The 26,579-nt window shown below is 43.1% G+C and overlaps 1 protein-coding gene across 4 annotated transcripts in view; it reads right to left on the reverse strand.

Moving 5' to 3' along the window:
• Positions 1 to 2,395: 2,395 nt before the first annotated feature.
• The window catches only part of ctsa (cathepsin A), a 60,399-nt gene continuing 36,215 nt past the window's right edge, over positions 2,396 to 26,579 (reverse strand). For 3 of the 4 annotated variants that reach the window (XM_041204065.1, XM_041204062.1, XM_041204063.1), the window contains 6 exons: positions 21,323 to 21,407; positions 16,294 to 16,442; positions 13,471 to 13,546; positions 11,660 to 11,749; positions 8,616 to 8,717; positions 2,396 to 3,669 (listed from right to left, as the gene is read on the reverse strand). In XM_041204065.1, coding sequence (XP_041059999.1) covers positions 3,586 to 3,669; positions 8,616 to 8,717; positions 11,660 to 11,749; positions 13,471 to 13,546; positions 16,294 to 16,442; positions 21,323 to 21,407 — 586 coding nt within the window. In that variant the 3' untranslated portion in view covers positions 2,396 to 3,585. The remainder of the gene's footprint in view (positions 3,670 to 8,615; positions 8,718 to 11,659; positions 11,750 to 13,470; positions 13,547 to 16,293; positions 16,443 to 21,322; positions 21,408 to 26,579) is intronic. The other variant, XM_041204064.1, reaches the window with a different exon arrangement.

Consider the following 26,579-nt stretch of genomic DNA (forward strand, 5'->3'; position numbering starts at 1 on the left):
TCCCTCTCAAGAAAGACAGAGTTTTATAGGATTTTTTGTGACTTACAGTGATCACTGACATGAGTGGGTTACTGAGAAATTTGAGAGATCCGTCTGTTATGTCTGCCATTTGTGGTTTATGTTTGATTACAGTTTGCCTGTTAATTTTTACTTACCTCAGTTAATTCTGAATGTTACAGTATAAGATAGTATTGACTGTTTGCTTTGTTGACTCTTGTATAGTAAAAAAATACTTGTTTGTTTAAAAACTGTGGAACCTTGTGGCTTTATTCTCTTAATTCCTGGGATTTTAAATTTCATCTAATTTTTAAAGAATGTTGCTGGTCCCTCCAGTTCATAACGTTCCCACTAACAGCAACGTGGTAATGATCAAGTAATTTTTTAAAGTGTTGATTGAGGGATAAATATTGGTCAGGACACCAGGGATAACTCACTTGCTCTTCTTCAGAAGTGTCATAAGATCTTTCATGTTTATTTGAAAGTGCAGACAGATTCTTGGTTTAGCATCTCACACAAGGCACTTCCAAAAGTGCAGCACTCCCTTCGTGCTGCATTAGAATGTCAACCTAAACTTGTTCAGGTCTCTGATGTGGGATTTAAACCTGCAACTTTTTGAGTCACCATTGAACCAGAGCCAAATGATTAAGTCTAGTTAGTAAGGGATCGACTCTCAACTGAAGTGCTCAAAGGAATGTTTTATTGAAATTACTGCAAGTCTGAAGAAATCCTCTTTGAGAACACTAGCATATCCCAAAACATAACAGATCACAGACACTGTAGACAGAGTTTTCCAACAAAGTATAAAGCCACATCATGATAGCCTGTAGGAGATGCCTACAGACAGCAGATTGCCCCAAAGAAGCATTACAATAGCCTGATTTCCACACTTAGTGTCTAATTCTTAAGAACACTTTCAACCCAACATATTAAACAAATCTGTCCTCTTTCTCCATCCTCTTCCTGAGATAAACCCCTCTATCCACCAGCCCTCAATCCAGAAATATATTCAACTTTCTTGAACCTTACACTGTCTGCACTGGTGGCCTTTCCTGATCACTAATCCACAACTCAACCACCCTTCAGATGACAGTCTGACTGCCCTAAATAACCTAACTTTTGAATATGTGCCTTCCTGGTATTTGGTGCCTCTTAATACATAAACAGCCTGAATCTAAAGAGACAGAGTCAGATTGACAGTATTTACAGCAGAAGTATTTAAACCTGATGTGCAAATTTCAAGGAGAATTTCAGTAAAGATTGTGCTAGCTTAGCCTCTTCAATCAGCTGAACTGGCAGGCAGGCATGTGTGCAGCCTTGAGGCCCTACCAGCTCGTTGGTCTAGGGGTACAATTCTTGCTTTGAGTGTTTGAAGCAGAGAGCATGTGAGAGGTGCAGGGTTCAAATCCTGGACAAGCCCTTTGATGTTGTTTTCTTATAGGCCAAGTCATAGGGTTACATTCTGTGGCATGGTGACCAAGTGGGAAGGCGTGATCTCAAACTAAAAATCGCAGATTCAATCCCCGTCTGTGCCTCGAGGTAATTGATAGTTGTAATCTTCTCTGCTGAAAAAAGCATGTGTGCAGCCTTGGAATCCTACTCATGGAAAATCTGATAGTGACAATCCTCCTCCCCATGTCCTGTAAACGGAAGAGTAGATTCCTCGTATTCCTGAGCTCTAGCTTTTCTACTCATTTTTTAAAACTGACCCACAAGAAAAAGGGCAGCAGCACCCATAAGGGAAAAAAAGTACATCACTAAACATAAAGAAGGTGCTACATATTACAGCACAGAAGGCTATTCAGCCTATTGAGCCTGTGCTGTTTAAAATAACAATTAGTCCCACTTCCCCACTCTTTCCCCAATGCTCTGTATAGTTGTTTATTTTAAAGTATATATTCCAATCTCTTTTGAAAGCTACTGTTGAATCTGGTTCCACCCATCTGGGAATGCATTCCAGATCATAACTCTCTGCTTATTCAGGTTTAAAAAAAGTTTTCCCACAGATAAATTCTTTACAGTAAAAGAGAGCAGGTATATGAGTAATGCTCCAGAATCTGAGGTTTTTGAGGGCAAACTATTAGCCTTCACTGTTATTACCCCTCAAACTGACCACACAACTTTAGGATTTAGCACAAGTGCAGATTAATGCAGAAATGCCAACATTGTGGTCTGTCACTCTGCTCCATCAGATGCCACAGTGTAGACCCATCCACAGCCGACAATCAGTAAAAACAACTGAGTTAGTGAAAATGCCCATTTTTATATTTCATCTCATTGTTAGAAACCCTGTCAGAAGTTAAACCTGTTCAATGAGGGGTAGCTGGGTTTCTAAGTGGCGGGGTGGGGAGGGTGGGGGGGGGGGGGGTGCTGAGAAATAATTACTAAGCAAGTAATCTGGCCCTGAGCAAATAATTTTATATTTGTACAATGTTGTCAAATGTCTCCATTAGGATTAATTAATTAGATTTTTAAAAAATAATTATGTTCAAGCTTGTTCATGATATTTCTGCTTCCACATTAGCTCCATTTGCATATCCCAATCTTTCTTTCAATTTAAAATGATGTGATTAACAGTGCTTTTCATTTCCCGGTTGGTGCCTGTGGAAATTCTTAAATGTAAGCAGCTGCACAGTCAGCTTGAGGACATCACCGCAGCTTGACACTGGGAATCCCCATTACAGAACACTACAATCCCAAATGCACACTGGGCAAGTTAAAAGTTCACGTCACTGATAGCTAGATTTCTTTAGTTTCAACGAGGCCAGAAAGGCTTTGTTTTGCCACTGACTCTAAAGTCCAGGCCAATGTTAACAACAGCACACTGAAGGTTGAGCTTAGATCTCTGCACTCCAGAAGTTTTCCTCTAGGCCTCATCAGCCCAGATTTACAAAAGCAACAGAACCACAGAAAACATAGTGTATGGCACAGCAGCAAAGGTCAGAAAGAGCAAAGCACAAAACCTGAAGTTGCACAGCAGTCGAAAGTTTCAGTTTCCTATATTGGGTCAGCATTTGTTGCTGAAATTTCAAGATGGAGGAGTCTGTAGTTCATTTGAATTTCTGATATTAACAGGTTGGGGATCATTCTATTACTCCAGGTTAAAATCAAAACCCATTTAGGTCTCCTAGCTGGGTGCCAGGACCCAGGAGTTCATCAGTTTTCAGAATTTGTCTATTCCCTGATTGACTGGCTCATTATTTCTGTTGCTGTACACTAATTGCTGTCCCATTTTGGTAGCTAACCACAGAAATGTGCCAAGAACTGCAGGGAGGCCAGGCCCCAGCGGTGTACCCATGATTGCAAGAGGGAGGTGTCCCTGAAGTGTGCCAATGATTGAAGGCATTTCTTGGGAGTGTTTAATATTTGTATAGAAAAAGACCGGTTTAGAGTATGTTAGGAGGCAATAACCCTTTACAGATTGGAAGCAATGTTTCATGAATGGTGCTCAGTCCTCAACCACACTAACTCAACAATCCTTCCAAATATTGCCTCAGAACACACTTTGAACTCTATTTTGATGTCCACTTGTCCAGCAAGGTGATCCCTATCTTCAGGGCTTCTTGGTGCAATTCATGCCAGTCAGTCTCAATACGGCTCCTTGTGTAGGAAACGGCTGAAGAACGTAAATGAAGCTTTTGGTTTGTCAGTTGGCACCATGTGACCTGCTCCCTACAAATCAAATTTGAGATAAAATTAATGAAACAATGTTGTTAATGTAATGTCTAAATTATTGGCATCTGCTTTCTTCCTCTTCTAAACTTTCTCCTTCGTTGCTGAAGGACCAAACTCTCAGACCCTTGATGTGCTCAAATGGTCATTCTGCCTATGAACACTTAGCTAGTGGGGGCTCATTCAATCCTCCGCCAATTTGCAGTTGGGAGTATTTTAACACAGTAAAGCATACCACGGCACTTCACAAGCGAGTGAGCAGATAAAAACTGCCACTGAGGCAAAGTTGTCGAAAGAGGTAGGTTTTAAAAGAGGAGGGGTGAGGTGGAGGTAAGTACCAAGGTTCAGAGAAGGAATTCCAGAGCTCGGGGTCTAGGCTGCCAATGAGGCAGGGGGCCAAAATTGGAGGAGCACAGCGGGGTGAGGACACGCATGGATTTGAACACAAGGTCAAGACTTTTAAGATCACGGCCTTGCCAGACTGGATGCGATATCAGTCAGCAATCACAGTGGTGGTGGGTGATCTTGATCTTGCTGCATTTGGACATGGACTGCTTCTGTATCTGAGGAGTCATGAATGGTGCTGAACATTGTGCAATCATCAGCGAACATCCCCACTTCTGACCTTATGATAGAAGGAAGGTCATTGATGAAGCAGCTGAAGATGATTGGGCCTAGCACACTAGCCTGAGGAATTCCTGTAGTGATATCCTGGAGCTCAGATGATTGACCTCTAACAACCACATCCACTTTCCTTTCTGCTAGATAGGACTCCAACCACGGAGAGTTTCCCACTGACTTCAATTTTACTACCATCGCTTGATATTACAGTCAGTCAAATGCTGCCTTGGTGTCAAGGGCTGTCACTTTCACCCACCCCATGAGTTCAGCTCTTTTGTCCATGTTTGAACCAAGGCTGTAATGAGGTCAGGAGCTGAGTGGCCCCTGTGGAACCCAAACTGAGTGTCAGTGAGCAGGTCGTTGCTGAGTAAGTGCTGCTTGATAGCACTGTCGACACATCACTTTGCTGATGATCGTGAGTAGACTGATGGTGCAGTAATTGGCTGGATTAGATTTGTCCTGCTTTTTGTTGCTGGGCAATTTTCCAGATTGCCAGGTAGATGTCAGTGTTGTAGCTGTACTGGAACCGCTTGGCTAAGGGCGCAGCAAGTTCTGGTGCACAAGCTTTCAGTACTATTGCCAGGATGTTGTCAAGGCCCATAGCCATTGCAGTAACCAGTGTCTTCAGCCATTCGGGAAGTGGTACTGGGCAAATTGTTGGAACTGCAGGCTGACAAGATGTGAGATTCTGGTGGACTTCATCCTAGGATCTTAAAAGAAGTGGCTAGTGAGATAGTTGATGTGTTGGTTTTAAATTTCCAAAATTCCCTAGATTCAGGGAAGGTTCCATTAGATTGGAAAATAGCGAATGTAACTCCTTTATTCAAAAAGGGTGGGAGACAGAAAGCAGGAGACGACAGGCCAGTTAGTCTAACATCTGTCATAGGGAAAATATTCAAAGCTATTATTAAAGACAGTGTAGCAGGGCACTTAGAAAAATTCAAGGTAATCAGACGGAGTCAACATGGTTTTGTAAAAGGGAAATCATGTTTAATCAACTTATTGGAGTTCTTTGAAGAAGTGACATGTGCTGTGGATAAAGGGGAACCGGTGGATGTACTGTACGTAGATTTCCGGAAAGCATTTGATAAAGTGCCACATCAAAGGTTAATGCAGAAAATAAAAGTTCATTGTGTAGGGGTTAACATATTGGCATGGACAGAAGATTGGCTAGCTGACAGGAAACAGTAGGCATAAATGGATAATTTTCTAGATGACAAGATGTAATGTACAGTGTACCGAAGGGATCAGTGCTGGGGCCTCAATTTTTTTTACAATTTATAAAAATGACTTGGATGAAGGGGCCAAAGGTATAGTTGCTAAATTTGCTGACGACACAGATGATGATAGGTAGGAAAGTAAGTTGTGAAGAGGACATAAGGAAGTACAAAAGAGATATTTACATTAAGTGAGTGGGCAAATATCTGGCAAATGGAGTATAATGTGGGAAAATGTGAAATTGCCCATTTTGGCAGGAAGAATAAAGAGCAACATATTAACTAAATGGTGAGAGATTGCAGAGGTCTGAGATGCAGAGGGATCTGGATGTCCTGGTGCATGAATCGCAAATGGTTAGTGTACAGGTACAGCAAGTAATTAGGAAAACCAATAGAATGTTATCGTTTATTGTGAGGTGAATTGAATACAAAAGCAGGGAAGTTCTGCTTCAGATACACAGGGCATTGGTGAGACCACATCTGGAGTACTGTGTACACCTTATTTAAGGAAGGATGTAAATGTGTTGGAAGTAGTTCAGAGAAGGCTTACTAGATTAATACCTGGAAAGGGTGGGTTGCTTATGAGGAAAGGTTGGGCAGGCTAGGCTTGTATCCGCTGGAGTTTAGAAGAGAAAGAGGTGACTTGGTGGAAACATATAAGCCTGAATTTCACCTTTCGTGGGCACGCCCGATTGGTGGGCATGGGAGCGGTCGAGAAATGGACTGCCAACCACAATCAGCCTCTGACCACGATTTCACTCTGGCCAGCCAGTGTGAAGTGCGTGCTGAAATGCTCAGCTCTGCTGGTATGGAGGCAGGAAGAGGGTGGGTGATGACATCACCGTAATCATCAAATAAAAGGGTTTAAAAGCTGAAAAAAATGTCCATACATCACAATCAATCACCTGAAAATATAGCTGATAAAAATGCTGTCCACAGATATTTATTTTTATTTTATTCCATAATGGAAACTTCATCCCACCCTTGGGTGAGGTTTGATGAAAAATGGAAAGTGTGCCTGGCTGATTCGTCCATCCACCAACTCTAAGGGTGGATGAGCCATGAAAAATCGGAGACAATTGCGGCATTAATGGGCTTAATTGCCCTCTTAATGGTTGGCAGGCGTGCTTCTGACTTTTCAGCACACCCGCCGAGCAAAAACTGTGCGAGTTCACAATGATGTTGGGACACTCGCCCATGTCTTCTCACGCAACTTTACGCTCGATTGGGTCAAGCGGGCACCCACCTGCGGGACATTAAACTCTGCCCATAAGATCTTGACGGATCTCGACAGGGTGGATGTGGAAAGGATGTTTCCTGTTGTGGGAGAATCTAGAACTAGAGGGTCACTGTTTAAAAAAATAAGGGGTTGCTTATTGAAGACAGAAATAAGGAAAACATTTTTCTCAGAGAGTCTTGGGAACTCTTCCTCAAAAGGCAGTGGAAGCAGAATTTTTGAATATTTCTAAGGCAGAGGTAGATGGATTCTTGAAAAACAAGGGGTGAAAGGTTATCGGGGATAGGCAGGAATGTGGAGTTGAAGTTACATTCAGATCAGTCATGATCGTATTGAATGGTGCAGCCGGCTTGAGGGCTCCTAATTCATATTTTTATATGTACTTGATATCATGTGGAATGAATCAAATTGGCTGAAGACTGGTATCTGTGATGTTAGGGACCTCTGGAGGCAGTGGAGATGGATCATCCACTTGGCCCCTCTGGTCATATGGTTGCAAATGCTTCAGTCTTGTCCTTTGCACTGACATGCTGGGCTCCCACATCACTGTGGATGAGGATATTTGTGGAACCTCCTACTGCAGTTAGTTATTGAATTGTCCATCACCATTCTTGACGGGATGTGGCAGGACTTCAAAGCTTATATCTGATCAATTGGTCATGGGATTGCTTAACTCTTGTCTATCACATGCTGCTTCTGCTATTTGACCTGCAAGTAGCCCTGTGTTGTAGCTTCAGCAGGTTGACACCTCATTTTTACATATGCCTAGTGCTGCTCCTGGCATGCCCTCCTACACCCTTCATTGAACCAGGGTTGATCCCCTGGCTTGATAGTTATGGTAGAGTTGGGGATATGCCAGAGGTTAGATTGTGATTGAATATAATTCTGCTGCTGTTGATGGCCCACAATACCTCATGGATGCTCAGTTTTGAGCTGCGAGATCTGTTCTGAATTAATTCCATTTAGCACGGTGGTGGTGCCACACAAGATGATGGAGGGTATCCTTAATGTGAAGATGGGATTTTGTCTCCACAAGGACTGTGCGGTGGTCACTCCTACCAATACTGTCATGGACAGATACATCTGCGACAGGTAGACTGGTGAGGACGAGGTCAAGTATGTTTTTCCCTCTTATTGGTTCCTTCACCACCTGCTGCAGACCCAGTCTAGCAGCTGTGTCCTTTAGGACTTGGCCAGCTTGGTCAGTACTGGTGCTACCGAGCCACTCTTGGTGATGGACATTGACGTTCCCAACCCAAAGTACATTCTGTGCCCTTGCCACCCTCAGTGCTTCCTCCAATTGGTGTTCAACATGGAGGAGCACTGATTCATCAGTTTAGGTGGGGCGCAAGTAGTGATCAGGAGATTTCCTTGCCCATGTTTGGCCTGATATCATGAGAATTCATGGATTCTGGAATCAATGTTGAGGACTCCAGAGTAACTCCCTCCTGACTGTATACCACTGTGCTGCCACCATCTCTGGTGGGTCTGTCCTGCCGGTGGGACAGAGTATACCCGGGGTGGTTACGGTGATATCATTGGCTGTAAGGTATGATTTGGTGAGTATGTCAAGTTGTTTCTTGACTATGATAGCTGCTGCCCCAGAAAGTAGCAGAGGTTATGTATGAAATTGTTGAACTCGATGTTAAGTCTCAAAGGAAGGTGAGATTCTGTTCCTCAAATTTCCATCTCATCTTCTGCTTCCCTTCCCTGGCTCTGCCCTTGGTTATAAGCTCTCTAACTTCTTCCAGTTCTGATGTAAGGACATGGACCTGAAACATTAACTCTCTTTCACCGATGCTGCCAGACCTGTTGAGTATGTCCAGCATTTCTTGCTTTTATTTATTGTTCATGCTATTATGAAGCCATACCTTTATTGTCAGGAAAGCAAGGTTGCCAAACTCCTTGACGAAACCGCCCACCTGATAACCATTCCTGTCGTTATACAGCCAGGTCCGACGGTTCACCGTCACCTGAGGGGAAAATAAAAGGTGCACTCAGATGGGGCCATGCTTCCCAAAAGGCAGTGACACCAACCCTCCACTACTCTGTTCTCTTCAGCAATGCAGATCCAACAACTCATTGTGAAGGTGGTCAGACAATCGAGATACCTCTGCTATTGCAGACTCCTCTTACCATAAGGCTTATTTTGCATGGATTCTAGAGAGATTTCAAAATCCACAGCTCCTTCCCTCTCTCAGCTTTCTTCTTCCCCTAAAAACAAAAGCTTTAAAGCACAAGGCTAGTGTTATCTCACTGGCATTATCTGAGTCATCGTTACTCATGATACAGTCATGGTTACCTTGGCCCAGTGGTTGCTGCATTTTAAAAAAGAGCAATGTGATTTACAAGGGAAGACCTCTCATTGTCTGAATAAACTTTTGTGTATTCCCACAGAGTAAACGTTATATCTTCTTCATACAGAGATGCTAAAGTAATGAACTTATAAGCTAAGCAAAACTTGCTCATTATTAGTGAATCCTATCCCAGGATTCCATAGAGCAGCACAACTTCTGCTAATGTATCCAAAATTTAAACAGTGCCTTCAAAACTGATGCTCCAACTCTGGGGACACGGCACTCTCGGAGCTCAGTGTACATTTGAGACTTTATTTACTGACTCCCCAGTTATGGGATCGGAGCACAGGTTCACTGCTGTTTCCTCTTGTTCTTATCCAGCAAGAAAATAATATCCAGGGACAGGGTTAACCCTGGTTCCATAAGCCCTGCCATAACAGACCCAATACCCTAGAATTTCATTTTTCTTCCTGTGCTTGACCTCCATTTGAAACGAATGAATTCAGGGCTTCCTTACAGCACAGGAGGTGGTCATTTTGCCCATTGTGCCTGTGCCAGGTCTTTTAAAGAGTTATTCAATTAGACCCATCTCCACCACATTTCCTTTTCAAATATATTTCCAAATCCAAATGAGTTCTAGCTGTGGCTCAACCACTTAACCTGCTCTTCCACCTTCAATTATTTTTATGCATATACCCATCTGCTCCTGCACTCCCTTTGGAATTGAGCCTTTTATCTTATATTGCCTCTCCTCACTCTTCCTAATAAAGTGTACCATTTCACACTTCTCTGCATTAAATTTCATTCGCCATGTCTCAGTTCATATCACCAATCTTTGTCTTCTTGAAGTTTATCGCCATTCTTTCACAGTTTAATACTTCCAAGTTTTGCGCCATCTGCAAATTTTGAATTTGTGCTTGTACACCAAAGTCCAGATCATTGATATATATTAAGAAAAGCAGTGTTCCTAGTATCAACCATGGGGAACCCCCTTGTACACTTTTGCCCAGTTTGAAAACAACCGTTTGTTACTAATCTGTTTTCTGTCACTCAGCTAACTTGATATCCATGCTGCCATTTTCCCTTTAATTCTATGGGTTTCGAGTTTGTTGGCATGCCTATGATATGACACACTACCAAATGCCTTTTGGAAATCCAACCACATTACCTCCATCAACCCTCTCATCAAACAAACTCAATCAAGTGAGTTGAACATGATTTTCCCTTAACAAAACCATGTTTTGCTTAGGCAATCCACATTTGTCCAAATGACTGTAGTTCCAGATTATCATTTCTAAAAGCTTTCCCACCATCAAAGTTAAATTGACTGGCCTGTAGTTAGTTTATCCTTACACCCTTTTTAAACAAATGTAGAACATTTGCAATTCTCTAGACCTCTGGCCCCACTCCTGTTTCTGAGGAGGATTGGGAGACTGTTCCTCTGCAATTTTCACCCTTACTGACTGAGACTGCTGCCTTACATAAAAAGGTGAGTCTTACTTGTTTAGCTGAAGCATGCTTGCCATTTGAGCACCTTGTGTGGTAAAATGGATCTTTGTATTTTGCACTAATAAATTATGCAGCAGTCACGGCCAAAGAAGGTGGGAGAACGGGAAAGGTGTCTGTAGTGCAGTCAGGAGATGGCTCTCGTAGGCCCTTTTGGGATTTTTTTCAGCTACTTAGTGCTTTCCTCACCTGGCAACAGGCAAGAATTCTTCCCATACCGCTCACAGTTTATGGTCACAAATGAGGTTACCACAGCTACCGCTCTTACTCCAGTATGGAGGCAACTAAAGGTACAGAGCAGTTCGACAGGTTTATCTTTAAACTACACGCTCGGTCACGGCTGTTAAATCAAGTAGATGAACAATTCCACACATACATTAAATATCACCTCTACCTGAGCCATATACAGGATACTGCATCTCCTTGGTCTTTGCATGTCCCTCAGACCTTGCGTATATTTGGCTGTGAAGTGTTACTTGCAACCATATGAGTATTTTTTTTGAAATACCCAGAGAAATTTTAGTGGTTAAGTTTAAAATTGACCTGATACGAATGTTGGGGAAAAGGACATTTTGCCATGCTAATGGTCATTATGACTGGTGTCCTAGCATCTAACTGCCATTATCAGGATTGGCTAGAAGTGAAAGTGAATTCCTGACTCTGTTTACTTCCCTTTTGAAGTAGAGTGTCCTGTCATCCTTTTAAAGAATTTCCATTCCGATAATTATATTAGGCTATGATTAAACTTCAGTTCATTTCATATTTTTCACCGTGTGTTCTGAACGTCACAAACAGCTCTGTTGCATATATCGTTAACATTTTCATTGCAAATTTTGAGGGCAGTTTATGGGAAGTTTTTTTAAGAAATGCAAAATCTGGCACTGTTCTCTTTTAGGCTCTTACTTGCTACCTCCTGCTGTTAATTATGAGGTTATTCAAGAATTAAATAAAGCTTTTCCCTACTTCCTTTAATGAATTTGAATTTTAGTTCATTGTCACAGTATTGTGAAAGTACTCATATGCAGATGCACACAATTAGCAGTCTGCTCCTTCCACACAGCTCAAATCCACTCACATCTGACTCTGCAAACAAGCCGCAGAAAAGTGCTCACCTTTTGTTGAAGAGACTCCACAAACCACTCGTCTCCCAGGAAGTTACAGGCCATGTCCACATCTCCATTATAAACCAAGATCTGGTACTGCTGTCGCCAGAAATACAGCCAAATTGACACAAAGGAAAAAAAGTCTTTAACATTTAATTCAGAGAGATTGGAAAGTATTTGCATCGTAGACTGAGAGCTAACAGGCAATAGTCACCTCAGACTTGAGAGAATCAAGCACATAGCCCAGTAGTACTGAGAGATAACTGCATTGTCAGAGGCGTCATAATTCAGATGAGATATTAAATAAAAACTCTGTGTGCCCTCTCAGGTGGATGCAAAAGATCTCCCAGCACTCTGAGGGGAATTCTCGATGTCCTGGTCAATATTTATCCCTTCACTACCATTGTTGGAGCAAGTTATCAGTATCATGGTGCTGTTTGTGGGATCTTGCTGTGCAAAAATTGGCTGCTGTGTTTCCCTATGTTACCACAGTATGTACACTTCATACCTACTTCATTGGTTGCAAAGCCCTTTGGGCCACTGAGGTTGTGAAAGGTGCTAATATAAACGCTCTTTTCTTTATTGTAGTAGGCACTACAGTGTGGAACGTAAGCCACTTGCTTTCAAACTTGAAACAGCATGGGTACCGGCGCCCCTGGGAGCCCTACTTCAAACTGCCAAATGACAGCATCATTCACTCAAAGATGGACAGGCCATCACAACGCAAAATGTTTATATTGATATACAACGACAGGAATAACTTGATAGTCAGCCAGAAATACTGAAAGCTGGTGGCCTTTGAGCCACTCATGGACTCCCTAGGATTCAGGGTCTGATGCCATTGTAGGCTGCTCACATAGTACGGACTAAAATGTCATTGAGGGTGCCGTGGAAACTTAGCAAGGTCCTTTCACAGTCCATCTAATGGATTAAAACTTAATTCAACAATTATAAGGCTTCTTGTTGCAAGGCTTCGCAGAGAATTAATTGGAATTTTAAAAAAAGGGAGTGAGCTGTCAGCATGGTGAATCCTGCATAAAGATTTTGTTTTCCAATAAATAAATCATAAAATATCTAAAAGAACATCCAACGTGTTTCAAAATGGTCATTATGGAAAGTGCAATAATATTCAACTGCAGCATGTTGCACTCTGAGGTGCCTCAGTAAATTGCTATTCATGTGATATTTGTCATATACATTCAATGTCCGTCATACAGCCTGAAGGGTCCGACACAATTTCCAGCCCTTTGGTGCCCTATGGCTGAAAGATGACCTTTCCCCATTGTGCCTTTGCAGCAGCTGTCCCAAGCTTTAGTGCGTCCCTCAGCACACCATCCTGGACCTTGGAACATGCCAGTCCGTAACAGTCAGTTGGGGACAACTCTTTGTCCTGGAAGACCGACATAAGGATAACCCTGCATAAGGATATTAAAACCAAGACCCTGTCCTGCAGATGAGTGTGAAGAGATTTTATGAATTTGGTCAGAGGGAGGAAACTTAGTGAACATTCCCCTCAGTCGTCACCAAAAAAAAATTAACTGAACATTCCTCTCATTGTTATTGCTGAGTCCTTGTTTCTCAGAAGAGGTGCTACCAGATTTGACCACATAACATTAGTCACTGCATTCAGAGCCATTAACTGTATGTGAAGCCAATGGACTGTGAATAGCTCACGACAGAGACATTAAACAATACAATCAAGCTTCACCTCCCCACAATCCCAAATCAGTGCTACATGATTCCAACAAGCACAATTTCTAGAAGTTAGTAGCTAGCTTGGAATAAAAACAGTGGAATGGAAGGAGCAATGTTTCAATTACCCTGGCAGCCAGTAGTTTCAGGTATTGATCCTTCATATCAGTGTAGAGGGGCCGGTAAAACAGGTTCACAATTGCACTAAGCAGGAGCAAAACCAAATAAGAAAACAATTAAAAGTAATCCAGAGGTTCTTCAAAATTTCCTAAGGAGGCTGCATTTAAAAATATCACAACGTTCCTGCAAAAATAGACTCCCCAGAAAAGCCTTCTCCTGATCTCAACTCCAGAAAGACAGCACACTTTCCAAGGAAAACAGTACGACTCTTGCCGAAAATACTTTTAATTAATGTACAGCAACAGGAATAATAAAGGTAATTTGAACTTAACCTGCCTGTCTGGAAATTAGCAGGGTTGGGGGCAATACTTGTTTTTCACCCTGTCTGATTTTACTCGTTACTGAAGTCGGTGGAGAGCTAGCTTGGGCTGGGAGCAAAACTGGGATTCCATGGGATTCTTGTTGAGTGGACTGGGGTACAATTGCCCCAATGCCCTGGCCAATAAATAGACAAAGAGGATTCTCAAAGCACTGCGCTTGTCTTACTTGGTATCCCAGTCCCAAATGGGCAAAGATCAAATGACATCACAGTACCTTTGGAAACTGCAGACTGCAGTTAAAATAAACTAAAGCCTACACATCAAAGTTTAATTTGGCTTTGGAATAAGACTGGGCCATCACCACTGAAAATCCATTCATGGATTAAGAGGGTAAGAGTGACAATAAGATTAAGTAAATGGGCAAAACTGTGGAAAATAGACTTTAATGTAGGCAATTGTGATGTCCCCCCCCCCCCCCCCCCCCCCCCCCCCCCCCCAACCACTGCTGTACGCAGCCAGACCACAAGTGATACTGGAGGGAAAAATGGTGTGTGTGTGTGTGTGTGTGTGTTTGTGTGTGTGTGTGTCAGAGCCTTTTGGAGCCTCATGCAAGCATTCTCCCACACACGCAGAGCATTCCTCCTTACAAATCTCACTGTCCTGAGTATTTGCAATGCTGCCTGCTGGGGTTCTCTTTCAGTTGTCTATCTGAGCTGACCTGTATCTCCACCCACCCACTGATCTCACTCCCATACAGCACCAGCACCCGTACAACACGAGGCTCCGCTCACTTTCGATTTCAAAAGCGTGGTCATTGTAAGGTTTATTTTCAGCTCCCCCATCCTTTCCCCTCCTGCAGTCACCCATGTCCTTTCCTGTTCATCACTGTTGGCTCCCCGGCATCATCTTCCACCTTCCCACTGTCAAATACCAACCCAAACCCTTTTCATTCCAGGATGTCCAGGTGAAAGTTCTCTATTTTTCTGAGAATCCCATCCCCATCCACAATGACCTCCCCAACCTCCTCCTTCCCACGCCCAAGGTCCGTGTCTGCCCTTGAGTCCCCACTAACCACCCTCAGCATCCCTTCTACTGCTACCATCACCCTCCCAGCTCACTCTGTCCCCTCTCACACTCACCATTCCCTCCTACCACATCCACCTTCAGTTCTCCCCCCAGGAGGCAGTCATCAACCCCATATACCCCTCCCTTGCATGTTCACCTGGACATCCCACTCCCCCTTACTCCTCCTCTACCCTTACTACCCCCCCACCCCTGGTACACCTTCCTCTCCCAGTCAAACCTAGACTTTCACCACCCCCCCAACCCTGCCCCGGTACACCTTCACGCCTTCCTCTCTCACTCACACTGGAGCTTCCTCTCTCTCCCCAACACCACACCCCCAATGATCATCCGTAACAGCCCATGGCCAAGACTGTGATGCACTGAAGCATACTTCTGGCAACAACAGAGACCTCCCACCTTCCCAGAGCTGCCTCGCGGCAGAGTCCTGTCCATGCATTCGATGCACATGTTCCTCCAGGGTCCTGTAGCTGTGGGGCTCCAGCATCTTCTGCTTCTTGGATGTTGGCGATGTGAGCAAAGCTCCTGTACATCTCACTTGTCAAGAGATGTTCTGGGACGGCTTGTCTTCCCAATGACGTGGGCCGTAAATTTGACATGGGGGGATGATTCCAGCGAGCAGGGTTTATAACGATAAGTAGATATGTTAACATGACTTTCCCGATGTGCAGTGGTGGGAAACTCAGCCTGCCATTGATGAGTGGAGGGAATAATTGCAAACTACTTTCACAATGATGTGAAACTGATTTTTGGCCTTCCCACCCATGTTGTCCGCTCATGCCTGCCATGGTGCTCAACACCAACGGGCATAGAAAATTCTGGCCTATCATCGATTGTCATAAAGTCCCATCCGGTTCATTAAAATCCTTTAGGGAAGGAAATCTGCTGACCTTACCCCAGTCTGGCCTACACATGACTCCAGACCCACAGCAATGTGGCTGATTCTTAACTACCCTCTGAAATGTTCAGTTCAAGGGCAACAAATGCTGGTTTTTCCAGTGATGCCCACATTCCATGAAAAAATAAAGAAAACAGAAGCATTCCGCATTCCTACAAGATGATAGAAGCATTCCAAAGAATGGAAGTACAATCATATTGCCCTATCCGGAGTAGTTGTGAGGATACCATACCATGTACCAGCCATAGCATGAATACAAGTACACAACTTAAACCATATACCTGTATAAAAATCACAGTGAGACTTTGTAAGTACACTGTTCACCAAGACTCCATCCATAGTCAGAGTTTGTAATGACTAATACTTTTGGCACACCTCACTTTGGGGTACAGCCAAGTGGAACCCACCCCAAAGCAAGAGAACAGTCCTAATGACAAATTACAGCAAGAACGGCTGAGCACAAGAAATTCTACTTCCACGCTCTTACATTTATCACACAGAATTGCATTGTAATTCAAAGACCATTTTACCTGCACATCTCCCATTTCTGCACAAAGGCAGGAATGTGCAGAGCCTTCCGCACTCTTGGGTCATTCAGGTAGTTGCTGCAGGCAGTGGTGTTGGTGCATGGGGGGTCAAGCCGGACATTTCTGTGACTCAGATATGCATCCTGCAGTTTCTAGAGAAAATACATCAAAGGTGAATACGCTGAGAAAGACAGAGAAAACAAGGCAGTAACTACATAACACAACCCGGTCCACCAGAAAGTTCCCTAGGTCCTGCTGTGTAGGTGGCATGAGAGAGAACATTTTCAATTTACACTACCTTGAAGATATGGATTCATCCTCTCTATTTTGAAATGGGCACTCATACCAGGTACTGGACAGAATCAATCCCATGGTCGTTCTGCAACCCAAATTAAATTTCACTGTCACATTGTTCCTAAAGAATTTCACGTGATACTTATCTCCATTTTTCACCAGGTTCAAATGTAAGACTAATGGACCTGAGCCTTAAACTGAAGCTGGATCTGACTGGACTTGATCGAAAATTCCTGAGAAAATGAACGGTGCAGAAAACAAAATGAAACTATCTGCAGTAACCGTGTACAGACTGGGAATACCTATAATGAGCTGGAGCAGCCGTATGAGGAGGAGTGAACAGTTCAATCATGTTTCAGTAACCAGAACTCTCTGCTGGAAAAACTCATAGGCAGAAATTGAGGGAGTGTAAAATCAGGGTCTGACATGACTTCACTGCATGGTTGAACACTCATTACACTTGGGCAGTCACTTGGGTCAGGTACGGAAGTGGTATGGGTAAGAGTCAGCATCTTCAGGAGAATACTCATTAATAGAAAAACAATTCAGATGTATGAGCTGGACTCAGTTCAAACAGTAAAATCATAAGATTGGTTGAGTTCTAGATCAATTTAGTTCACCAATTCCTTGCAGCAGGAGACAAAATAATTCCCCCCCATCTCCCAGCCCCGAGGCTACTTTTGAGATTTTCCCGAGGGCTACTTTTTGATTTTCAGGGACTTCTTTCTCATCCTATCATTAAGTAATGCTGTCACATAGTAACATCACCTTCTGCATTTGTTTCCTTCTTTAGATATATAAGAAAGCACAAGTAACAAACAAAAAGACTATAACAGCTCATAAATTCAAGACAAGGATTAATCAGATCTAAATAGTATGCTAACCATGTGTCAATGCTAGCTTAAAAACTTATTTTGCAAAGTAAGCCCTTTATTTGGCGACACATCTTGTGCATTCATGACTTAAAGAGAACAGGTAGAAAGTAACAGCAGTTTTGACTGGAAAGTTTCCATTCTAACCAAAAGTAGTAAATATTTATAAAGTTAACATTAGTTTCTCCTTTGTTTACCTTCTATTACTGTTAAGACTGTGTATTTGTATCAAATCATCATAGTGACTTCAGCATTTCACCATTTTATGCAGTTAGTACATGACTTACAGGGTGAAGTCAGTGCAGCACCAACATCAGAACATGACCTTGTTGGATTATGTATACCATGCTTTAGTAAAAGGAAGCAAGGTGTCACCATCCATGAACTAAGGTTGCCTGTCCTGCTATCTGAAAAGTCTTTGTTCATCGCTTAAAAACAATTCCTAATTTATAACAATAAACTAAGATCAGATTCATCTCAATTCCAACTATCTGATGCAATGAAACAGAAATCAGACAGGCATAGGCAGCTTCAGTTAGTTAGTAAAGGATCAAATAAAGCTGCATTGCTCTCTTCTCTTTGCCTCCCCAACCCCACCGCACAAAATTAACATCTGATGGACCTTCTCTCCATTGGCTGCTGCCCGTCCTTGGCACAGGTGGGTCCTCTGGACCTGCTCCTGGCCCCTTTTTTTGGTTTCTGGTTATCTCCATCCTTTTAATTCTATTTTTTTCCAAAACCTCATTCTGGTCCAGAGGATGTCAGAAGTTTGACTCAAACTGGTTACGTGGTTCTAGAAAATGTGGGATGATTTGATCAAATGGGTCAATGTCTAGGATAATTGCTTCAGCTCCTCCAATGACAGGTTCGCTACCTCCCGCCGCTGCTACTCCTCCAATCATAGCTTCTGTCTCTCGAGGAGCAGCAGGGAGGGAGGCTGTGATTGGAGGAGCTGAAGCAGCCAGCGCAGGAGAGGCAGGACATGTGATTGGAGGAGCAGCTCTTCCCAAATTCTGTCTCCCACATTTGCTTACTGCTCCTCCAATTAAACTGCATGTTGTTTTCTCACTCGCTGTACCTGGGCTTTCAATTCTTCAAACCCGGATTGGAGAAGCCATGATGTATGGAATGGGGGTGGGTGATGTTTGGGGGAGGGGGGGGGTGACCTTTCTTGAATTTGTCACCCCATCTTTATTTTTCATGCGGGCCACTGGTGGCGTTTAGGAGGCAAAATTGCCCACAGCCCCATTTATTTTTAATCCTGCCTTGCAGTTTGATTACCAGTGTCACCCTGTTGTCCTGACTTTTAACCAAAATAAGTAAGGAAACAAAGATACCACTTTCCTTAAATAAAAGGCCCATTGCTTAGATTAGGCAATTACTTCCTGCTCGTTCACAATTCCAAGAAATCACCTTTCCTCCAGTACTTCTACTTTCTCTATACTCAACATCCCCTTTTGTCTGCTCTGTTAATTAAGTTCATTTATAGGATCCTTTTCCAAATAGGACATCTCAAGATGCTTCACAGGAACACTGGATGTGAAATGGTCAGATAAGGGACAGAAGGACAAACATGTTCAAAAGCAACACTTTGGAGAGGCTTACACAGGAGGGGAGAGATAACAGGTAGTGAGGGTTGGGGCAGCAGTTCAGGGGTAAGTGTGGGGCTCTGGAAAAGCTTGAGCAGGAGGTAGTGGGATACTAGCAGAAAAGACAAACTCAGCCACCACCTGATTTTCAAAATGCTTTTTCCCTCTGACCTTCTCTTTATTCTAAAGCCACCACTGACTTCCTTCCACCACAATAAACCTCACCCTTTCCCATTAGCTGGCAGACTTTACAACCACCTGTTGCTCTCTCTCTCTCCATAACTGCTTTTCTATTGTGCCAGCACTGTTAGCTCTTCATGGGTTTGCTGTTGCAGGTAGGAACACCAAACATGCCAGGTTCACTGCAGCTGGTGGCCGAAAGGATCCCCAGTACAATATAAAAGCAACTTTTACTTCCATTGGTTCAGGTCTGAATGCTTGCATTTTCCCTCAAAATATAGATTTAGCCGTTTGGTAGTACAGAACTTGAGTATTGCTGAAAAAAAAGAGACATGTCTAAGCTTTGCGTCTTGCAATCAGCAGGAATGAACCAGCGAATGGCTGTCACTTATTTTGTTTAGCTGAAACAGACATAATGTGTGTACATGTTCTGTCTGTAAAGAACAGGGACCTGTGTATTAATATATGTAGCTTCCAGTACACATGGTGAGCCTGACTGACAATCTTAAATTGGTTGTCAGCATAATTCTTAGCACATTGAGGACTAATTAGCAAATGTTGTCCAATTGGGGAATCAAATCTAATGTTTGGAGTTTTGCAAGCACGGGCTGGTTGGGTATGGTCTGTACCTTGCCTGTTGCGAACAGTGGCTGGGAGCTGTTTGATATGATCCGCTAGGCTTTGGGATGTACGGCCTACATACATAGCATCACACTGAAATTGATATACCACATTGCTCATTCCTCAGGGCAATGCCTTGACAAATCAGGGTGGAGCTGCCTGGTTTAAATTTCAAACAATGCTTAGCAGTTAACTGTTAGCCATTATCAGTGGTGCTTTCTCCATGGCAACACCACTTGCTGCCCAATCAGCACTCTCTTCACATACAGTATAAATTGTTGTTTTCCACCTTATATTGGTATTCTTGCAAGTATCCTGATGAGTGCAAGATGAAAAGTTTCAACACTTTTTTTTCAGCAATACTCAAAAATAGTTTTGTAAAATTGTTATTTTTAAAAGCACACTGGGATGGGGTGAAATTGGACATGGGGGCAAAAACAGGGGGAATGGGTCGTTCAAATGTTACGCAGCCTGCTGATAGGTGGACTGATGATCTTCAACACAGTGGGATGTCATGCAATGGGCAGTAAATCAGTTTCCACCTGACATGTGTCTCAGCCCAATTCCAATTTCACCTCCATCCTCCACTCTATTGTCTTATTTTAATTCAACTGATAGAATCTTCACACAAGGCCTCAGATTGTTTTTGCCAATTAAATGAGATGCACAGCCCACTGCTGACTCACATACTACCTACTTCCCTTGGTCAGCACTGCCAGACAACTCCACTCACCTTGGCCAGCGCTGCCAGAGCCCCCCATCCCTCCACCAGCACCTAGTCAGTCCACAGCAGAACACAGTCTCAACTTTCAAAGTCTGTTTAAATTTTTGTTACTCCAATCCTCAAACTCCACAGTGCACAGTATTTGCTCGATAGATACCACAAGTATGACTTCCTATTAACACCTGCATTTCTGTTCATTTTATTCAAATTCTTTGGCTTCTGTTTGATCCATCCCCAACAAAATTACAGGGGAATACGGGACAAACTTAGTGCCCCTGACGAGCTAACCCAATGGAGCCAGGGATGGAATCCAAGGCCAGTCTTTCCTGTATGAGGCAGTTCCACTGCGATAATCTGCATCAACAGGAGGATTGTCTGAACAGAATCACTATCTACAAGGTTATATTTTATTAAAGTACTAGATTCACCACTGGAAACAAGAAGAAAGAGCAGGGACTCTAATGCACCACCGCCTCAACACCCTCTGCTCCACCATTGAAAGCTGTGCTTTTAGCTGCTCATGTCCCACACTCTCCTCCTCTAAGATGTTCCTTAAAACCTACTCTAATGGAGCTTTTGGTCCGCTGTCCTAATAGCTCCTTATGTGGCTCAGTGTCAAATTTTATCGTCTAATTACACTCCAATGAAGCATCCTGGGATGCCCTATTACATTGATATCGCTATATAAATGCAGATTGTTGTTGCATTATCAATCTGGCCACCATCTTTACAAAGGCATTAAAGGAGTTTACCTTCCTCCACCACTGGCTCATTTCGTTTTTGGGGAACAAATTTCCCAAGTTACTGATGACCAGCTGCTTCTGGTTCTCGTCAAAGCTGTTGAAAGATGAAAGAACAGTTGGTCACTTGTTGATTAAGTACTTGGCTCTTAATGTATTTTCTCCCACTGTCGTGTAGCTCCCACCTCAATGACAGACCGTGACCTCGAGGGACAACACAGTTACCTGCTGCCATTCCCTCCACTCCTCTGTAACCCCCAACACCCCCTCCCTTTCCTATGGCACCTTTCCGTGCAAGCGCAGGAGATGCAACACCTGCCTTTTCACCTCCTCCCTTCTCACCATGCGAGGCTGCAAACACTCCTTCCAAGTGAAACAGCGATTTACTTGAACCTCCCTCAGTTTAGTGTACTGTATTCGCTGCTCACAATGTGGTCTCCTCTACATTGACGAGACCAAACACAGACTGGGTGACGACTTCGAGGAACACCTCCATTCAGTCCATAAGCACGACCCTGGGCTACCTGTTGCTTGTCATGTTAATTCTTCACCTTGCTCCCACTCTGACTTTCCTGTCCTTGGCCAGCTACAGTTCCGATGAAGCTCAACGCTAGTTCATGAGCACCTTATCTTTCAATTCAACACTCTACAGCCTTCTGAACTCAATATTGAATTCAATGACTTGTCATGCAAGTATAATAATTTTCACAATATTTTTCTGGTTTATTGTGAAGTAGGTTTATGGAAGTAAGTATAGTTGGGTCTGTGTGAATGTGATTTAATTACATTTGGAATCAAGTAGGCTGCAAGTTTAAAAGCTGCAAGTTTAAAATTAATCAAAAGAAGCTGGGTGCTTGACATGCTAATGAGTAAACACGGATGCTGGCTTAGCATGTAAGGTTTGAGGGGAATTTACATGTTTAAATAAATGAAGGGATATTTGGATTTCAAAGGGATCTCAGTCTGTTTACAACTAGCCAGATAAGCAAGGCTAAGGAATGTGTTATTTTTCCCCAAAGGTTACTGGCAATATTGGCACCATGAAAGTTTTTATATTGTGAGGAAGATACAGGCTGGGAATTTCAAGCCCCGTCGCAGGCAGGACCCGCCATGGGCGAGGCAGTTCTCCAGCCTGAAGTCCATTGACTTGCGGTGGGACTGGAAGATCATGGCGGCGAGGTGTGGAAAATCCTGCTCACAGTTTCAAAGACATATGAAACAACAGAATTTACATATTAAAAAGGAGAGAAACATATATAAAGAAAAATGAATGACTGTGTCAGAAAGACATGTGAGATCTAACAGGAGTAAGTGGAATAGCCTTAGTGAAGCCTCCAGCATTTGTGCATAAGTCTGCTGTCTTACAAAGCTGAAGTTGGGGAATAGCCATTTGGAATTCACCGTCCAGGGTATTAAGCTAACTTGCTGAGTTTTTTTTAAATCTAAAATTTAGTGCGGACAGTTGCTTTAAAGGGAGCGTAACAGGGAATCAGGTTAATTAGGAATTTTAAGAGTTATTAGTAATAATTGTAGTCTTATGTGTGTGCTTGAAATCTTTTATATTTTGTTAATAAATATTTTACTTTAATTTTTAAAATCTCTAAACGTGTTGGTGGACTTATTACTTTGAATTCAATGTACACATCTCATAATAAATACAAATTGCAAAACTGTTGTGATAGAATGACAAAGTTTCCCTCGTGGATTTGGTTTGCCTTGCACACATTATCTACCACGTCATAACAGACTTTAGAACATGACCTCGGTCTCCACCTTGTTCCATGTGTTTATTTGAATTTTTTTTTGCTGGCTGGTTTCTTTCTTTACCCCTTCATGTTCCATTCAGATGGTTGCTATGTAGCTATTCACGCCTCATTTGGACACAACCCTTGTTTCTTTACTGTACCCATTACCATTCTCTTTGGCTTTTGTATCATCAAATCTTTTGTTATTTATACTCCCTTGCCCATCACCCTACCACAGGCCTTCCCTTTTGTTCTTCCTGTCCTCCTCCCCCACTTCTCCTGGCTTAAAAAATCTTACCTTCCTATTTTTCTTCAGGCCTGATGAAGGGTCATCAACCTGGAACATGAACTCTGTTTCTCACCACCAATGCTGCCTGACCTGCTGAGTATTTCCATCAATTTTTTTTGTTTTTATTATCTGCTGCTCTTCACTGGTCTATTGTGAGGGGAGGTTAGGGGTAGGGGTATGAACATCTGAGTGTGTGGCCATTGGTCAGAGGAGTCAGCAGGCATACACATAGCATAATTTTATTTATGAAGGAGTATATTCTGGGGAGAAGGCTCTCAATGCCATGTTACAGAAGTGAATGCTAATAGTATGAGATAAAGAGCAAATTAACATTTATATAGCCCCTTTCATGGCCTCACAGCCAATGAAGTACTTTTGAAATCACTATAGTAATGTCGGAAACACAGCAGCCAATCTACATATAGCAAAAAACAACCCGATAATCAGTGATATTAGTGAAGGAATAATACTAGCCAGGATATCGAACAGAATTCCTCTGCTTTTCCTTGAAGTAGCACAATGGGATCACATCCTCAGTACTGCACTCAAGTGTCAGCCTAGATTATCAAGTTTCTGGACTGGGACTCAAACCCATGACCTCCTGAAGAGCAGCAGTGCTATCACTGAGGCAAGCTGACACCTTCAGTGATCCTCTCTGTTCCCCCTCACATACCTGCTCATGGTGTACAGTGGACGATGAGGCCAGATCTCAAAGCCCTCCAGGCCTGTTCAGAGTCTGTGGATGCTGGGGATCAACTGAAACTTTTCAAAACTGAAACTGATAGATTTTTATTCTATAGGTTTACATGGAATATGCAGCACAAGGGTAGGCCACTCAGCCCAACAAGTCTATGCCAGCATTCATGTTCTATTCAAGGCAAGGACATCAATAGATATGAAATAAAGGAAGGCAAATGGATTGAGTTGTAGATTAGCCATGGCCTGAATGGCAGAACAAGCTCGAAGGTGTGAATGGCCTACTCCTCTTCCTATGTTCCTCCATGTTATGGGTGAGGTGTGTCTGGAACAGTCCAAGCAGATTGGAGGGTGGCAAATGTAACCCCACCATTTAAAAAGGAGGGAGGGAGAAAACAGCTTTTTACAGATAGGTTAGCCTAACATCAGCAGTTATGCTAGAAAATGCTAGAGTCTATTATAAAGGATGTGATAACAGGTCACTAAATATCAACGGGATTAGACAAAGTCAACATGGATTTATAAAAGGGAAATCATGTTTGACAAAACTACTGGAGTTTTTTTGAGGACTTTATTAGCAGAATAGATAAGGGAGAACCAATGGATGTTTTGATAAAGTCCCACATAAGAGGTTAGTGTGCAAAGTTAAAGCACATGGGATTGGGGCTAATATTTTGGCATAGATTGAGAATTGGTTAGCAGAGAAGAAACAGAGAGCAGGAATAAATGGTTTTTTTATGGAATGGCAGGCGGTGACTAGTGGTGTACCGCAGGGATCAGTGCTTGGGCCCCAGCTATTTACAATATATATCAATGATTTGGATGAGGGAACCAAATGTAATATTTTCAAGTTTGCTGATTACATGAAACTTGGTGGGAATGTAAGCAGTGAGGAAGGTGTTAAGAGGTTTCAAGGTGATTTGGACAGGTTGAGTGAGTGGGCAAATACATGGCAGATGCAGTATAATGTGGATAAGTGTGAAGTTATCCACTTTGGTAGGAAAAACAGAATGGCAGAGTATTATTTAAACGGTGATAAATTGGAGAATGTTGATGTATAAAGGGACCTGGGTGCTCTTGTACACCAATCACTGAAAGTAGGCATGCAGGTGCAGCAAGCAGTTAAGAAGGCAAATGGTATCTTGGCCTTCATTGAGAGGGGACTGGGGTACAGAAGCAAGGATGTCTTAGTGCAGCTATACAGGGCCTTGGTGAGATCACACCTGGGGCAGCCTTTTCTGGTCGGTGAGCAGGGGGTGGGGCCCGCTCGCCGATGCGTAAAACGACGCGGGGTGACATAGAGCATGTGTCCTGACGTCACCATTTAGATTTTCAGTTCGGTGGGTGCATAGCCGACTCGGCTGCATGCCAGCCAACCTGTCAACAGCCTATTAAGACCATTAAAAAAGTAATTGAAATGGTTAATGGACCTGCCTGTCCAACTTTAAGGTTGGCGGCAGGCAAAGAGCCCAGGAGGCCTTCCCATAAAGCATGAAACCTCATCCACGGGCGGGATGAGGTTTCATGAGGGATTTAACATTTTTGAAACATGTTTAAATAAAAGTAATGGACATGTCAGGAAATTTTTTTCGACCCTTTAAAAAATGTAAAAATCTTCAACCGATCTCCCTGGGGCGGAACTTTGCCTCAAGGAGATCTGTGCGCTCTTTCGTGCCCATGTGCAAAAGAGCACACTCTCTTTTCAGGGAATCCCCACTCCCCGCTGCCCCCACCCCCACACAGGGAACGCATAGCGCTGCCAAGCGGACGTCACACTAGGTGGGCCTTAATTGGGGGCGCCGATTGGGAACCCGCCCACCCACGCTCGCTCCCACACAACACCCCCAATGGAGGGAAAATGCTGCCCTTAGAGTAATATGTGCACTTTTGGTCTCCTTACCTAAGAAAGGATATACTTGCCATAGAGGGAGTGCAGCGAAGGCTCAGCAGACTGATTCCTGCGAGGGCAGGATTGTCGTATGAGGAGAGATTGGACCGACTGGGCCTGTATTCACTGGAGTTTAGAAGAATAAGAGGAGATCTCATTGAAGCATATAAAATTCTGATAGGGATGGACAGACTGGATGCAGAGATGATATTTCCTCTGGCCGGGGGAGTCTAGAACTAGGGGTCAACAGTCTCAGGATACAGGGTGGACCATTTAGGACTGAGATGAGGAGAAACTTCTTCACTCAGAGGGTGGTGAACCTATGGAATTCTCTACCACAGAAGACTGTGGAGGCCAAGTCACTGAATATATTTAAGAAGGAAATAGATAAATTTCTGGACTCTAAAGGCATCAAGGGGTCTGGGGAGAGTGCTCGCCTATGGTATTGAGATAGAGGATCAGCTATGAACATATTGAATGGTGGAGCAGGCTTGAAGGGCCAAATGACCTACTCCCACTTCTTTTTTCTATGTTTTGGTATAATTGGCAGGAAGTGCCCCGGGAACATGAACTAAGCTAGCAGCAAACAAAAATTGTCATTTCAGATAATAAAAAAGGAAAGAAAAAGAGTACAGAAGAAAGTGAGAAGAC

Source organism: Carcharodon carcharias, chromosome 14 (assembly GCF_017639515.1).
Source record: "Carcharodon carcharias isolate sCarCar2 chromosome 14, sCarCar2.pri, whole genome shotgun sequence".
NCBI classification, from domain to species: Eukaryota; Metazoa; Chordata; class Chondrichthyes; order Lamniformes; family Lamnidae; genus Carcharodon; species Carcharodon carcharias.